The sequence below is a fragment of the Stegodyphus dumicola genome, chromosome 10, assembly GCF_044657685.1.
Source record: "Stegodyphus dumicola isolate Sdum_Otavi_A_Nest chromosome 10, ASM4465768v1".
NCBI classification, from domain to species: Eukaryota; Metazoa; Arthropoda; class Arachnida; order Araneae; family Eresidae; genus Stegodyphus; species Stegodyphus dumicola.
Genome location: NC_140777.1, coordinates 94,650,701 through 94,668,534, shown reverse-complemented (window position 1 = coordinate 94,668,534; position 17,834 = coordinate 94,650,701). Strand labels below are relative to the sequence as shown.

General features: G+C 33.2%; 1 protein-coding gene across 2 annotated transcripts in view; it reads left to right on the top strand.

Annotated features, from left to right (window-relative positions):
- Positions 1-17,834, top strand: part of me31B (ATP-dependent RNA helicase me31b) — a 70,273-nt gene that overhangs the window by 27,602 nt on the left and 24,837 nt on the right. For both annotated transcript variants that reach the window (XM_035354260.2, XM_085825270.1), the window contains exons 7-9: positions 1,704-1,826; positions 9,689-9,817; positions 14,156-14,336. In XM_035354260.2, coding sequence (XP_035210151.1) covers positions 1,704-1,826; positions 9,689-9,817; positions 14,156-14,336 — 433 coding nt within the window. The remainder of the gene's footprint in view (positions 1-1,703; positions 1,827-9,688; positions 9,818-14,155; positions 14,337-17,834) is intronic.

The following is a 17,834-nucleotide window of genomic DNA, read 5'->3' as shown; positions in this document are numbered from 1 at the left end:
ATAAAATAAAAACATATGCCCTGAAGATAAGGATAGTGCTCACAGATTAACTTCCAATTCATTGCGCGGCGTTCCCCCTCCCCTTGCCGCAGAGCAGCGTGAAATTGATAAAACAGATTTCGGAATGGTTAGAGAAACGAAGGATATGCCTTTATCCATTTTTTGCAGCAATTCCACTTTTTGTTTAATGCAAACATACTTTCACTTTGTAGATCCTTTACATATTAGTAAATATATATCAGAAATTCTATTTGACATAATCGAAAGTTCAAGCTTACTTTTATAAAATTGCTCTAACAGTCTGCAAAAAATATTAAGCCGGATCCAATTCGAAGATTAAGGAACAACGCAATCTGCATCATTAACTGAAATAATTTAAGCTTAGCTTATACCATCCATTATACATTAAACGCGCAAGCGTAAATGTATTATGCGCATATGCATATTCGCAGCCATAAAGGTCAACGTGTGATGCATGCGCAGAAAGTTTGTAGCTTTGAGGTCCGGATTATAGGTGTCCGAATTAACGACTTTTGACTGTATATACTAAGTCGCACTTTCAAGACGTGAAAAACATGATTTGAATTTCATCATTCGGCCCAGTAGAATGGGAGGCTTCTTTTTTTTTTCCGCAGTATATCTTGTCATATCTAAATAACCTAACCTTTTGTCCCATTACTTTTTTGGCAAATATAATGTAAAAATAAGTGGTTCTGTTTTCAGATTGTTTCATTATCTACTTCCAATATTTTAAATTTTCTCTTTTGACTCTTTTCACCATTTATAAAATTGATTAGTCATTGTGACATCTTGAGTCCAAAATGTCTGTATTGTAAGAATGTAATTTACAGTAAGAGCCAAATGTACAATAAAAGCAAAAAGAACTCATTATAAATAAAGTTAATTTTTTAAAATGCAAATTTGTAATTTTATTCTTTTCTGCATATTTAAAATATCTGCAGCAGTTCAATATTTCTGGCCACTTAATATTTAACATACTGATGATAATCAAAATCGCAATAACAACCTTGTATTTAGCATACATATATTAAAACAATTAAGGCAGCGATCGATTTCAATCGATTTCGAGGGCAGCTAAAGGTCCCTCCTCATCAGAACAAAATTACTATAAAGGGGGGAAAAAAGAAGAAAAATAAAGCATTGGCATTATTCGACGTTCAGACTTGATGTGTGAAGGTGCAGTTGCACCTCGCTCCCTATTTTTTGACTTCGCTATTTTTTTTTCCACCTTTCATTTTAGTTTGTGTTTTATGTTTGATCAGATAGCCTGGCTCAGTAAAAGTAGGCTGCCAGTGTAACTGATTCGAAATCCGGTTACGACCACGTGTTTGAGACTCCTTTGCCAATGCTTTATTTTTCTTCTTTTTCCTCCCTTTCTAGTAATTTCGTTCTACTGATGAGGAGGGACCTTGAGCTGCCCTCGAAAGAGATTGTGTATTTTAATATATGTATGCTAAATTCAAGGTTGTTATTGCGATTTTGATTGTCACATTGATGTGTTTCTCTTTTATTCTGTACTGATGATACGTGGTTGTAACTGAAATTAACTGGCACTACATTATTGCTTTGTATTTTAATAGATAACTTGGTATTTTAAGTTATACTTAATTGATAACTTGATAAATTTTTCAGCAGTGTAATTTATCTTTATAAATTTTCTATGTGTTTAAAATTTTTAATAGGCAGACAAATTGCTTTCTCAAGATTTTAAAGGCATACTAGATAAAGTTATAAGTTACTTGCCAACTGATCGTCAAATACTCCTGTATTCTGCTACATTTCCTTTGACAGTTGAACAGTTCATGGTAAAATTTAGTTTTATCTATTTTTAGCATTTTGTAATTAAATATGTTAACCTTTACTTCAATAACTCTTATTATTTAGTTATATATGGCAAACTGTAGTATAATATATTTTTGCCAGTTCAGATGTGGACAGTATTTAAAACTTTCCAAAAAATTTCGCAACAAAAGTATCTATTTATGTACTTACTTTTATGTTCTTAAATTTCTCAGTAGAATGTTTCTCATTAACACTTGCGCTAAAAAGACGTGGCAAGCACGTCGAAATGCTTTTGTCTCAAACCGCGGGCGACGTGAACACCACGTCGATGGGCGTTTATCGCAAAAAATGAAAATAACGTGGTGCACACGTCCCCTAATAATGAGATTGTTTATTTCTTGAATTACAGCTCTGGATTGCACTTGCAGATGCAGAGAAGCGTAAATGAGACACTTTACCGCTTGTTGTATTGTAGCGCATGGCACTGCAACCGTGAAGTTGAATCGTAGCGCAAGTGGTTAATAAAACTTCCAGTCTAACATTTTTCAAATAAAGCTAAAGCTTTTGATAAGAACAAGTGAAAATATTATCCTCATGGAGATATTGCTATGTAGTTCAGTTGTAAAACATTTTAAGTACTAAATAATTGGAACTTCTTAGAATTTTAATATTTTTTCATCTCTGCAATTACCATTTTCTTGTTATTGAGAGTTTTATATATCAAACAATATTATAAAATACTTTTCAATTAAACTTTCTGGTTCAGATATTAAATTATAATTTTACTAAAATATTGCTTTTAATGCAGTATTTACATTGATGTTTACATATAATACTTCTTTTGCAAAATAAAAAAATATTAATCATTTTGTAACTTCCATTATTGTCTTCAGGTGAGCTTAAAGTATCTAAATTTTTAAATATTTCATGTTACTGCAATTTTCCGAGATTCCTTTTTCTCATTTTACAAGCATTAAGCAAAAATTCTATTTCAACATTTCATTATATACAAAATTCATGTACAGGGTTATCCAAATTAAACTTCTCCTAAGGCCTGTGCAGAGTGTTGTATGGGTCGTAATGTGATGAAATTTTAAAAACGGACACTTCAGATCATGCGCTCGAGATTTATTAAAGGGAAAAAAAAAGTACAATAAGTTGCCGATAGGTGGTGCTGCAGATCAACAAGACATTCTACACATGTTCTATATGTGTGCCGTGGTTCTCCACAACTCTTTCCATTTGCGAAGCAGTGTGTTCTACAGCAGAATGCAGTAAATCCACATTAATTCCATGAACATGTCGACTAATTGCGTCTTTCAGATGTGCCAAGGTTGCTGGGTGTTCTCGGTAGACCCGATCCTTTAAGAATCCCCATAATCAAAAGTTGCATGGCGTGAGATCAGGCGAGCGGGGAAGCCAAGCTGTAGGGAAACAGCAGCTGATCACACGTGCATCGGTAAAAGTTGCCCATAACACCTGTTGAACAACACCACAAAGAAAATGGGGTGGTGTACCATCCTGCATAAATATCGTGTCCTGGGCCACGTTGTTGCAGTTCTGGGATCACAAACGTTGTCAACATGTCCTGATACTGTTTTCCTGTGACAGAGCATGTTTGAATGCTGTTGGAGTCACCTTTTCAAAAAAATAAGGCCCAATTACGAGAATGTTGCAATAAAACCGCACCATACAATAACCTTTGGAGAGTTCAAGGGCATTTGATGGATTGTGCACCGGTTTTCACTTCCCCAAATGCGGCAGTTGTGCGTATTTACTTGACCATTCAGGTGAAAATGGGCCTCATCCGTCCAGAGGATGTTTCACGTCCAAGCAGCATCGACTTCCATTCTGGCAAGGAACTGCAACGCAAATGTTTCCCGATATACAGGATCCTTGTCGGACAGCTGATGATGACTATGGATTTTGTAAGGAAAATAACTGAGGATTCAACGCATCACACGCCAGACGGTCGTATAGGGCACATCAACAGCACGAGAAACAGTTGGCACACTGACAACACCATGTGGCGATTGGCTAGTGGGGTCCACGGCCGCCAAAGCAACGTTTTCCATGCGTGCAGATTCCACAACCTGTCGTCCTCTACCTGGTAAAATTCCCAGCTGTCCCGTTCTTTCGAACTTCTTCGTCATGTCTTGTAGAGCTCATGGTGTCATTGGTCCTCGGCGTAAGATCTTCAGCTGACGGAATGCTCTTATCGCAGCACGGGATTTCTCGTCATTCTGGTAAAAAAGTTTCACTAACAGAGCTTTGTCTTTCAAAGTTGCCATTGTGCATCAGCGAGCTGGAAACAACTGCCTGTGCATGGCCTGTCTTCCACTTTTATAGGGCTCGTCTTTTGGATACGTTGCGCAGAAGCTTTATTTCTGCAAATCACGTTGCTGCAATATGCACATTACTAGTGTTACAGTGCCACCTATTCGCAACTTCTTGTACTAATTCTTTTTGTGTAATAAATTTCGAGCGCATGATCTGAAGTCTGTTTTTAAAATTTCATCACATTATGACCCATACAACACTCTGCACAGGCCTCTGAGTTGGGGAAGTTTAATTTGAATAATTTGAATAACCCTGTATACAGATTTTCTCCTAATGGCTTTGTTAAATATACACAAAGAAAGTCCCAACACCAAGGAAAAAATATTGTAATGGAATTTCAGCAGTACATTTGTAAAGGTAACATATTTCAGTGATTATATTTTCAAGATCTCTGATTAATGCAAGCACAAGAGCCATTTTAAATGTGAAATGCAGGTACACTGCCCCAAAAAAGAAAATGGGACAGATCTATATCTTCCGTTCTACTGGGACGATATTGGCAAAATTCAAATTGCGTTTTTTCATGTCTCAAAAGCATGACTTGCATTATATATTTGATTTAAGAAAGTAGAAAGATAGCATGAACAAGAGACTTTAGTGCTCAAGAATTTTGCACATTGAGCTACAAAATTTTTAAAATATTTGAAAAGAAGAGGAATGTTTAAAAGCTATTTAATTATTTGCAAGCATCTTTTTTAAATTATTAAAGTTTTTTGTATTAAAATTTATTACTTTTTCTCATCCCTTTTTGATTTTGAAGTACTCGTTATGTAATTTTTAAATTAAATTTTTATGCTATAGCTTAGACTTCTTTAGTATTGTTAGCTGTTTTCACATGATGTGACTATTTTACACAGGAACTACAGTGTCAAATGTATTTTTTAGCATAGCTTTTAAATATTCCTTTTCTTTGCAAATATATATTTGATTTATATATAGCACCGTTTTACCATAGTATTTTGATACAAAATCGAACTTTTCCTTAAATGATGTACCAATTTTTCACCGATTTTTATTCTACGGCTCATATTATGCCTAGTTATTAAATTCTCTAAAATTTGGTGCTAAATTTACGGAGAAATTCAAAAATTGGTCTTAGTGCTATTTTTTCAGTTTTGCCAAGAATAATTCACTTGGCGAACTTCTTAATATATGGCAACCAATTTTCCTTTCCCTTCCACATTATGTCGGAGCAAGCAAAAAAAAAAAAAAAGAGCACGTTGTGCCAACCTTTTTACATTGTGCATGAGCGGTGAAAATGTCTCATTGTTCCTATTTTCAAATAATTATAGGTAAAGTGTCTAAATCACACTTGATGTTTTATCGCTTTCAACAAATATGCCAAATTTCAAAATGCGCTAATATATAAATTCGCTTATCTTCGGAAATTTTGAATAAAAAACTAATTTTTGCAGGTATGCTTAGAAATACATCTACTTTACGATGATAAAAATCTTATACATTATAATTCCACATTTTTTAAAAATTTATGAAAATTATTTTAAAATGCAAATTTTAAAAATCGTAAAAAATGGCTGAATTTTTATTTGGAGTGAACCTGAATTTCGAAAAGTGAAAGGAAGAATCAAAAAGTTTAATAGGAAAAGGAGAGATTAATAAATATATACCAAACTCGATTAACACTGAGGAGCTATAATTTTGCAAGCTAATTTTTTAAAAAATTACTTGTGCGATTTTTACAAAATTTAGTATATTGGCATAATTTGAGTCTTTGAATCTAAATATGGAAAAAAAATTTGTATGTTATTTCAGAAAATGTTAAGTTTTGTGTCAAAATACCTATATTAGAACAATGCTATATATAAATCTAGTACATATCCTAAGTCACGCTTTTGAAACATGTAAAAATGCAAGACTTTAGATGACTCTCTCTCTCTTCTGCTAGAAATGTTCAGTGATGTCCCATAAGTGCTAGACTGGAGAAACAGCTGATGATCTAGCAGGCGTAGGTAACATGTCAAAACACTGTAGAGCAACAACAGCAATATGAGGGTAAGCGTCATCCTGTTGGAAAAACCCTGTTAAATGCTAATCACGAGTGGCAGCAAAACAGGTGGAATCATCAGACTGGTGTGCAGAATTGTAGTCGGGGTGCATGGAATAAACATGAGTGCTCCTGCTGTCATACGAAATAGCTTCCCAGTCAATATTTTCCCATGTATGTTCAGTGTGTCTAGGCCTCGGACAGGTAGTTGCAGGAGCTCATCTGCCCTCTAACGAACACAAGGCTATCACTAGCACTAATGCAGAGCTAGCTTTTATCAGAAAACACAACAATCTGTGCTTTTTCTCCAATGACTTTAATGTCACATAAATAGCAGTGGTGTGGAGTCTGTGGAATGCATGCTACATGACTCTGGTTTGAACCTGTCTTAAAGTAACAAATTTATAACAGGTTGTTGTGTCACTGTGGTGCTAACTGCAGTTCTAATTTATGTAGCAGATGGCTACAATGCATTATAGCCTTACACCGAACAGCGGCCACCTGGAACCCATACTTCTGCCTGTAACTTCCCTTGATCACTGTTGCCAACAGTCGTACACTGTGAATACATAAGTCTTTCTGCACTATTCTTTTAAAGTCCACCTTCTCGTAGCCGTATTACAACCTTGTTCAAACTCGCTGGGCTGTTGTTAATGGCTTCTTGAAGGCATTCTTGACTAACATCAACTTACTGCATACAATCTCATTAATAAATAACGCTAACTAACTTTATAGTGCGTTCACAGTTTGTGCCAAGAATAATTCACTTGGCAAGCTTCTTAATATATGGCAACCAATTTTCCTTTCCCTTCCACATTATGTCAGAGCAAAAAAAAAAAAAAAAAAAAAAGGCATGTTGTGCCGACCTTTTTACATTGTGCATTAGCGGGGGGAAAAAGTCTCATTGCTCTTACTTTCAAATAATTTTAGGTAAAGTTTCTAAATCACACTTGATGTTTTATTGCTTTCAACAAATGTGCCAAATTTCAAAACGTGTAAGTATATATATTCACTTATATCTTCAGGAATTTTGAATAAAAAAGCTAATTTTTTGCAGGTATGCTTAGAAATACATCTACTTTACGATGATGAAAATCTTAAAGATTATAATTTCACATTTTTTGAAAAATTTGTGAAAATTATCTTAAAATGCAAATTTTAAAAATTAATCATAAAAGGCTAAATTTTATTTGAAGTGAACCTGAATTTCGAAAAGTGAAAGAAAGAATAAAGTTTAATAAAAAAAAGAAGAAATTAATAAATATATACCAAACTCGAGTAACATTGAGGAGTTTAAATTTTGCAAGTTAATTTTTTAAAAATTACTTGTGTGATTTGTACCAAACAAACTTGGTATATTGGCATAATTTGAGTCTTAGAATCTAAATACCCTTTGGCTTATAACCACGAGTCTGGCTCTGGGTAAAGAATTTGTTCTATAAAAAAAGCTGCAAGTCTGATTCATGGAAAGGAATTTGTGCATAAAAGGCCACATATTATTATTAGAACAAGCAATTGGAGTTATTCTACATCGAATATGTTTCCTTCCCTACATTGAATATTAATGTCAGTATTTTTTTTCCAGTTGTTTCTCACGAAACTGGATGATCTGTTACGTTAGTTCCACGTAAAGCTTTGTTACATTCACACGTTTCAAATATAATTTAAATTAATATAATTTAAATTATAAATAAATTTAAATTATTAATAATATAATTTAAATTATAAAGAATTAAAAAACTTGTACCCAACATGCAATTATTTTTGTCAACTGATCAGTTGATTGATTACACCCTATATGTCTTAAAATTACTACTTGTATCTAAACATTGTTTATTATTTCAGTTCCTTTTGCTACACTGAAATATATGTCATGAAAAGTATACATTTTGCGCCAATTCGGGTACACGGCTGAACAGTTGAATGGCATGGCGTGCGACTGACTTTCTTGTTTACCGTAGCTCGCGCAATTGGCAGATATCTTGTAGGCCAAGAGGTTAAAGCAAACCTGATATACATGTTCATAGTGGAACTGTTAGTGCCACATTTACAGTCCTAGCACAAAATTTAAATAGACACAATTTTTTAGAAGTATAAACACGCATACCAAATTTCATTTATTTTTTGTTTCTTTTCTTAATTCTTTCTTTACCCCATCAATGTTTTTTATGCTTATCTGTGTAGAATTATTGGTTTTTTAAGGTATTAATGTAGTCAATTACATCGTAAGCTAATCAAACTACATTGTCTTTTTCCTTTAAATTAGCAGTATCTTTTAGCCCGCAGTTTAAAATTAAATTGTTACTTTGTCATTTGCATTAAAGAAATCAAATAGGCGTGTATTGTGATAAAAGTAATTTTTCTAACTTAAGTAATCATTTAAGTTTCTAATTTTGCAACATTGGTTCCAAATCTCTTAAATGCTTTTCTAGTAATGAAAACCTGCCCTCCTACTCAAGATGCATCGTTTTTGTCTATTGATGAAGTACACAAGTTGAATAGTGGCATGCATGCGACTTAATTTTCCTACTGTTCTGTTTCCTATAATTGCCACATTCGTGAAATTTAAATGAAACTAGTACCATTGTGCATTAATGGTACTAATAAAATCTGTTAGTTTATTTAAACTTGACCACTGGTTTACACTAATACTTCTGTTAGCACATACATTAACAATATACTAGGCATACGCTAATACAGAAGTACTACAAGCAGTTTAGTTTGTTCTAAAAGGTTACTTTTTCCTATTAAAAAATTCTTCCATTTTTGTACATTCTGTATTGAATGTGACTGAACTTTTTTGACATTAATAAAATTAATTGGATTTACACCATTTTAGATTCCATTGTTGTTCTTTATAATTCATTAAACTATATACATATTTTATGTGGACCATAAAAACATTAGAGAAGTAAATTTTGTAGGAACTGGTTTTGATGGTTCTGTAGTTAAACTATTGAAACTAGCCCTGCTGAATTTATAAATATTACACTGATTCTTGTTAGACTTCTCATATCATCATTTGGCATGTTATTTTAACCTAAATATAAAAACACGTCGAATAATATAAGTGCCTCCTTTCAAAAAAAAAAAAAAAAAAAAAAAAAAAAAAGGGGGAAAGATTTTCCTTAAATACTATAAAAGGTTATTTATCACTAGCTTTGACTATTAAAAGCCTATATTTAGCATTTTACAAGATTTCAGAAAGGGGAAAACCTGCATTTATATCTGGAATGCATAGACATTCTTAAACATTTGAGAGTAAAACATCTTGGGAGATAATGAAATCTCCCTGACTATGAATATGGTGACAATCCTGTCAAACTTGGTGAATCATTCTGGTAGATGTTTGAAAGAATGATAGTCTAGCAATGGTGAAAGGCATGCATGAGATAAAGAAAATATTATAATGATGCTGAGAATTACTGTGATAGCTATTTTAATTTATACTTATTTGTGTATATTATTTTCTTAGTATTGTAACTCCATTGAAATAAAAATGGATTTTATAATTTTATGTACTCTTCAAATTTCTTCAAGCGGAAGCATTTGTCAGATCCCTATGAAATAAATCTTATGGATGAGCTAACTTTAAAAGGAGTAACACAGTATTATGCTTTTGTGCAAGAGAGGCAGAAAGTCCATTGTTTAAATACATTGTTTTCAAAGGTAAGTATTATCATAATATTGCTAATGCATTCATGGATCTGTTTGATCCTCAAACATTAATTTATGTATAACTTCTTATAATGTCCAAGTTTTAAGTGGGGGCTGTTTGATAATGTCATTAATTCGTATTTAGTGCACGTCCTTATAAGTGCTTATAAGTCCTTATATTTGAAAATAAAATAATAAGGCCCTTATAGGTGCTTACTTTTGCTTTTTTTTTTTTTTAATGAAAGTGCAATTTTTCCCCATACCAAAGCCGAAACTAAATAAAAAAAAAAAAACTTTTCTTCCTAATATGGAATGTCGGATGGTGAATCATACTCCTGGAAATAGCTTTTCCCCCTTTTTCTGCATTAACATAACCTTTGGTCTGCACGGAGAGTACAGACAGGTGCCCGTCATTCTGTTGGTCAAAGAATTGTGAAAGCAGTTGAAAATTCCGGTACATTCGGCATTCTTTTCCTCCCACCCAAATACTACACACGTTTGAATTTCTATCAAGATCTTAATAATCTGCATTCTCGTTCCGCTTGGTCAGTTCATATTCATGTTTATCATGCTCGTTATGCTTATATTATGAGCATATGTATGGATGTTTATAATAACATAGTTGCAGTAACTGCTGAAGTATAGTAAACTTCCAAAAATGGTTGTGTTTTAACACTAGCTTTCTAAGGAATAATATTCGGAATGGCTTAAATAAAGGGAAAGTAATTTAATAGTCAAAATAATTTCATTTTTTTGGCCAATACATTATACAGTACGAATGTTGGGAGGTTCTCCCCTTTTTCCGCAAAATCTTGAATATTGAAACTGTTATAGTTCGCTGCAAAGCAAGCAACAGACTTTTTTTTTTGTTTTGTCACTTTCCAATCTGGTTTGAATAGGACTAAAAGTTCTACGGTCTACCAACCCAAGCGAAGGATGATTCTATTCTAGAAATTTAGTGCAGTCTGTTGAAAATCAGAATGAAAAACACCCCAGATTGTTAAGTCTTTCTTTTCCTTTCTTTAGTTCTTTATTCTCCCAATGCCAGCAGCTGTTGAATCCGATTGCGTAATATCATGTAGGGAAGAATTATGGCGCACGTATTGCGTAATAACGTTTGCGATATTTTGCAGAGATAATTAATTTTGATGTTCGGTCCCAGATTTGTTTATGAACACTTAAGAGTTTTCCTGTGCTTGCAGAGCAGAATATTTTTCTGTTCCGTTGGTTTGTTTTTATATGAAACAAACCAACGGAACTTGCACATATCGAAATCCCCCTCCTCTCCTCTTTTTCAAGTTACGCTCCGCTGTCCGAATATTTGCCAATTTTCAAGTAGGTGGGTAGTTAAGCTTTTACTGTTAAAGGATGAAGCAAATTTCTGTCTTCTGATTTCAGAAATATTCCTCTTTTTTTATTTAAATTACTTTGCTTGCAATATCTGTTAATGGAAAACTGATATACGATGAAAATTTAGAAAATGTTCAGAATTTAGATTTAAATTAGTTAAATATCAATAAGAGTGGAAAAATAAATTGTATTTATTATTAAGTTCAAAGCGAATAGAATAAATATGCCTTATTATTATTTATTTCCTCTATTTTGAACTGAAATTTCATCATTAAATCTTGTAATATAGTTTAGTTCTGCATAGTTTTTTTTTTTCTCTCATTGTAAACTAGTTCTGTAAATTGAACTGTTATTTAAAATTTTAAAAAAAAGTAAGTATTTTCCATGGTTGAGGTAATGTTTATTCTCTCTTAATAAATACTGCATTTCTCATATTTTAAATTAAGAGTCTAATTTTTAAGGTTATGCAGTTTGTATAATGCAATTAAACGGGTGCTTATATTTTTTCTTAAAATGTGCTTGAAAAGTGCTTATAGGTGCTTATTTTTTTAACTAAAATGTGGCTGTGAACCCTGTAAATAGTTTTATTATGGATGTTTTTTCCCTTTTCAATGTATTGATTGCTTTTACATAGAATTCATATTGCACTGCTATATTGAAAATGGCTCTTGCTTTGCATAAAATTAAATTGCAAAACATTACTGTGGGAGGTTACAGATAATCAGAATGTATTATTTTTTCTTCAGCATGTGAATTTATTGCAATTTTTATTAAGATTTTTTCAGTACAAAACAATTTAAGTTTCTGAACACTTCCAAACCTTTAGCTCTATAGCAATATAATGTTTACAAATACTAGATTTCCATATTTAGAACTGTATTCCAATCTATAAAGACTTAAGAGAATTTTTGGTCTAGCTTGATTCGTTTGCATCGTAACACTAACTTGATCATTTGATCACTCATTTTGAATTGTCAAGTTATATAAATTTTACTGCTACTCACTTTTAATTTTCAGATTGATATAAATAGAGGTTAAAAACTGAAAATTATAACATTTACAATGTTGGGATGATGCAGATTTTATCTGACGTTGAAAACTACACATTTTAGACATTGAGTGAAAAGCGACCTGTAACCTTCCTTCTGTAGAAGGAGATTTAAAAAATTGATATGCATTGAATGTTTTGTAACTGGTGAATATGATGTCTGGGCAAGATGACTTAGCTGAATCAATAGCCTGAAGGACTAGGGATGGGTCAGACATCCGTTGTAGCAGAAGCATGAAGAGTTTCTCATTGTTATTTCCAGATTATGCTTTAGATTTATGGAAGCCATAAGATGGTGCACTATGAACACCCCCTTGTTGCAACAGCATGTTAAAAGGATGTTGCTGATGCCAGAGTTTTGACTCTAGCTGTTCTAAACAGACTTTACGATGTGGGTGTGTATGCTCATAGACTTGTGATTTGTGTTTCGTTGATACAGGACCACCTTGCTGTTTGCAGAAGATGGAAAAGAGGTGACTAGAACAATATCTACAGACAAGTCCCATTTTAGTATATAACCTGACAAGGTGGATTCTCATTCGTTCTGGAGAGAACCTGGTACACAGAATACTTCTGCATTTGTGTAAGAAAGTGTCCAGTTTGGTGAAGGTGGGATGATGATCTGGGCCAATATTTATGTCAATGGCTGCACCAACCACCACATTACAGGAAACGGAAAGCTAATGGCTCAGCAATATAGTGATGAAATGTGAGACCTGTTGTGGCTTTTTATGCGGCAGCAATCTGGGATGAATTCATATTCATGGATGATAGTGCCAGGCCGCAGTGTTAAATTAGTCGACAATTTCCTTTTTGATGAAGGATTGGCCAGAATGTTTCCTAAATATGAACCCAATAGAACATGTTTGGAACATCCTAGAGAATAGCATTGCTAGTTGCTGATCAACCCCAGAAATAATTCAATAGTTAAAAAGCTCTCTTCTACAGGAGTGGGAAAGAGTCCTTGATTTGTCATTCAAAATTAACTCATTGAACTAAAACTTGTTCTTATGTGTAAAAAAAAAATAGTCACTTTGTATATCATTGAACTGTTATATAAAAGATTTTTAAATAAAAGCTGCTTACATTTTGCTGTTTCCTCAGATGTGACATGGCAATAAGGTTAACTTTCTATGTCTTGCTCATTAAATTTTTAATCCGAATATCAAATCTCGGGGAAGCCTTTTCATATGAATTTCTGTATGCTTTTGTCCTTTTCTTAATGTGTTTCAATATATCTAAAATTTCCCTCTTGATTTATGTAAAAGCTGTAAGTTTGAGTAATTGGTGTCAACAGTATATTTTTTAATGATGGTGAAGTGAGCTCTGTACTGTGTGATGTGTAAGGGGGTTATCATATCTAGTGATGGTCCCCACTAGACAGAACTTTTCCAAAGATTCTGGTAGCATTGGTTTAAACTGGAGAATTCCTAGAAGAAACAGTTCCGCTGAAAGCGATGTGCCGGCTACACGGGATATTTCGAAACTTCGACAAAAATGTTCCGTCTGCATTTCTGTCCCGAGTAAGGATCAACAAATCGGACGAAAGTCCTGCTTCTGAAGGATCACATGATCCCAGTCTGAGCAATAATCGATTAGTAAGTGAAAATGGTAACCTAGCTATGTAGGTTTCACTGAAATGTAAGGCTTCTGAGAAATGTTCTTTTTGATGTCCAGTCCCGTGTAGTGGAAGCATATGTGGTGGGGATTTAAGATTGTTTTCATCGATTACATTGAAATCTAGTTAATCTTTTTATATAATAAGTGTTTTTAAAAAGTTTTAATTTAAAGTTTTTATCTTAATGCGTGGAATAGAATATTTCTTTTAGTTATCTTAAAAATTTTAATGAAGCAAGTTTTTATGTAAGGGTAAGTTTTTTACTACCATTATAGAAATTTAGAGATATTACATGGAATTGTGAATTATACTCTAATAAAATTATATTTTTCAGCTTCAAATAAACCAATCAATAATTTTCTGCAACTCTACACAGCGGGTTGAACTACTTGCTAAGAAAATTACTGAATTGGGATATTCATGTTATTACATACATGCAAGGATGTCGCAGCAGCATCGTAATCGTGTCTTCCATGACTTTCGAGCTGGCTTATGTCGAAATTTGGTTTGCTCTGGCAAGTTATCTTTAAATTTTATTTATGCATGTATAATTAATCACTAAATTTTCCTGTTCAGTTTGAAATCTGCTTTATTATCTATTACTCCTCAGTGCAGTAATTAAAATTATTTTAAAAGCTTCTGGAATTTTACCTGTCCAGTTTTAATTTACCTACCTGTTCATGTAATGTTGACTCACTTAGGACTGATAAAAATAGATCACCATTCACTGCCATTATTTTGAAAAAATTTATTCGAAATTCACGTATTAGTAATTTAATTCCTTATAATAAAATAATGCACTAAGCTTTAGCAGAAGCATCAGATAAACATAATTTACAATAATCTCGCATGTATAAAAATTGCAGAAAAATAAGGAATGTTAAAAGAACTGCTTTAAGTCTTCAGGCTCAAGTTTTTACCATTGTCAAAATTTTCAGCCTGCATTGCTTTAATGTTAATCAAAGTTTTAATTTATTTTTGCATATAAATGAGTTAAAATTTCAATGATATTTTGAATTTAGATCTTGTTATGGATATATTGAACAATAATTAAGTTCACTGCTAAGGATTTATTAATTTTGAGTCTTCCTATACCCTTTAGTCTTAAAATTTGTTACGGGAAATATTAATTTTTGATGCCATCTCTTTCCAAACTTTTATATTTTATTGAGAACAAAATTAAAAATTGTAAAATTACTTTTATGAGTAATCTTAGTGTAATCTGAATTATGCTCAAATGGGGCAAAATCAGATGAGTAATGTAAAAAATTTTCTTCCCTTTAAAACATGTTTCAACAGCATTTTGATTTCTGGAATAGGTAAACTTCTATGTAGATCTTGTACAGTTGCAATTCATTAGAGCAAAACCCCTTCCTGTCTTTAACTTTCTGTGTCATCGCAGACATTTGAATATGTTTGCTGAGGTAATTTATTAGTTGTTACATATTTTAGCTGTGGAAAATTAGATTTGGAATTTACCATTTACTTATTTTCATATAATTCAGCATTTATAAACTTTCTTGCTTTTGCAGTGTTTGCATTGTCTTTGGAAAGTAATAGATAAATGTTTTATATCGAATTAGTTGATGGCACAGTGGAAGTGTTTAGTAAATTTAATTTCAGTATAATTTTTGTCCATATTTTCTTCGTTTTAATACTAGATGCAGTTTTTAAACAAGTTAATATAAGATTACCAATACAGCTATATAAACTTAGTTTAAAATAAGCCATTCAAAGTGATTGAGACAAACAGTAGGAAATTTCCAATATTGTATTATAAATTTCACAGCATGTCTTTTTGTCAAGGCTTAAAAGAAATATTTCCATCAAGTGACTATACAGTCTCTAAATGCCGGGGTTATGTCATCAGTACATTGTGCATACAGTAAAATCTCATTCTGCAAAATTAACTTTCTGTATAAAAACTGTTGGGTTTCATTAACAAATTTATTGTTATGAATTTTGTATAGATTAACATGAAATGGCTGAAAAAACGAAGCATTGCTAGAAAAATAAGTTTGTGGGGGCAAGTCTATTTAACATTGAGTAAATGGCCTTCTCATAAAGATGGTAAGATATTGCTAAGTGCCGAACTTGGCAACATTTTGGTCCAGTCCATGTATAAGTGGTACTGTAATTGATTTGTATGTGTAACTAACCATATCCAGCTCTTTTTTTTTTTTTTTTTTCCAGTAATTTTGAGAACGGTGGCCTGAAGAAAATTACAGTGTAGTTATAATTAGTGACCCTATTCATACCCCTGTAGAACCAGTTTTGCCTCTCGGATTTTGATGAAACTTTTATATATGTTATATGGATTTCTGTAGTAAAAAGTTCAAATTTATAACACCAGATGGCAATTTTCAAAAATTCCTTATGAGAATTAGTCAAACCTATAAAGAGACTTGCAGTCAGAGCCAGAAAATCATTCTGTGTGCCTTTGTCATTGTTAATCATGCCCTTACAGAAAGATCGAGCTTTACTGGTAAAACTGTCGTATCAGAACGGCAGCAATAGCGTAGCTGCATTGTGTGAATATCGTAGTTTAAAGAAATTATTGAAAGGATTCATGTCGAAGAATGGTTTATAGACAATGATTTTAAAATTTGAAGAGACTGTAGATGAATGTTGCCAGGAAGAGGACGAAAACTGGTTGCGAATGAAACTGTCAAAGACGTCGCTACTGCTGTGTTTGAAAGAGCCTCCAGTTCCCGCTATTATTCAGCAAGTGCTCGATCGGAGTCACATGAGTTGACGACTCCTTGGTCAACAATACAAAAAATTATGTGATCCATTTTAAAATGGTATCCGTGCAAGATCCACTTGGTGCAAATGCTAAAACCTTAAGACTATCAAACGCTCTGAATTTGCTTGCTGACTTTTGCCGAGAATGAATGTTGATGACTTATTGCCTTGGAAAATTCCATGGTCAGATAAAACACACGTTTCTTTAGATAAAGCTGTGAATAATCAAAATTGCTGCATATGGGGTACTTCACATCCTAATGTCCTGCACCAATAATCACTGCATTCTGATTGTGACAACATGGTGTGGATTTACTGCTGATTTTATCCTCAGACCATGTTTCTCCGAGACGCTTGCTCCTCAGGGTGAAACGTGCTGTCACAAGTGCAGGGTATAGTGAACTCCTTCAACGGCAAATCATCCTGCTTTACAAGAATAGTAAATGTAAGTAGACCACTGTGTTCATGCAAGATAGAGCAACTTCTCACATTGGGCACCAAGTAAAAGAACTGCTTCGTGCTAACTTTGCGTTACTCACCATCTTTCTGAAATCCCTCGAGAGTTACTTTATGCTAACATTGAATGTGCTGTAATGCACTTTCAGTACATAATTGATGTCAATGGAGCAGACATTGAGAACATTCTGTAATTGAATAAATTTTAATGGTTCTGGCAGATTTTTTTGTCCTTCTTTAGGGGTTATTATTCTCTCTGATGTCAAAATTTGAACCTATTTATTACAGAAATATGCTGAAGTGCCACTGAATTAAGGATAGACATGGCTATACAAATTTTGCACTGTGTGTCATTTTTATGCTCATGTGAAGTCTTTGTGGTAACTGCATATATAACTAGTGCTGTGGTTGTTAATCAGTCATTTCAATTGCCAGTAAGGGTAAAACAATTAAACATCTTCAGTTGAGGGCAGATAATAGGCGCTCGACATATGGGCCATTCAATTTTTGAAATCATCAAAGGGCTAATATTTTCAAGGTCTTCAGTGTCAAGTATACCTAGAATATATGGATGGTGGGGGGGGATTAGTAATCGGGCAAATTACAGAGGGACGTGTTGTACATAGCATACAAAGCCAAAAATTAGCTCAAATTATCATCCACTTGAATTAAGTTGGCAGTCGTATAGTTGGTAAACGAATCGTGCAATGCTCCCTTCACCATATGGGTTTCGGAAGCCATAGAGCCACGAAAGTATTATTGCTCAATGCATACCATCTAGCTGCACATCTTACTTGGGCAAGAGAATGCAG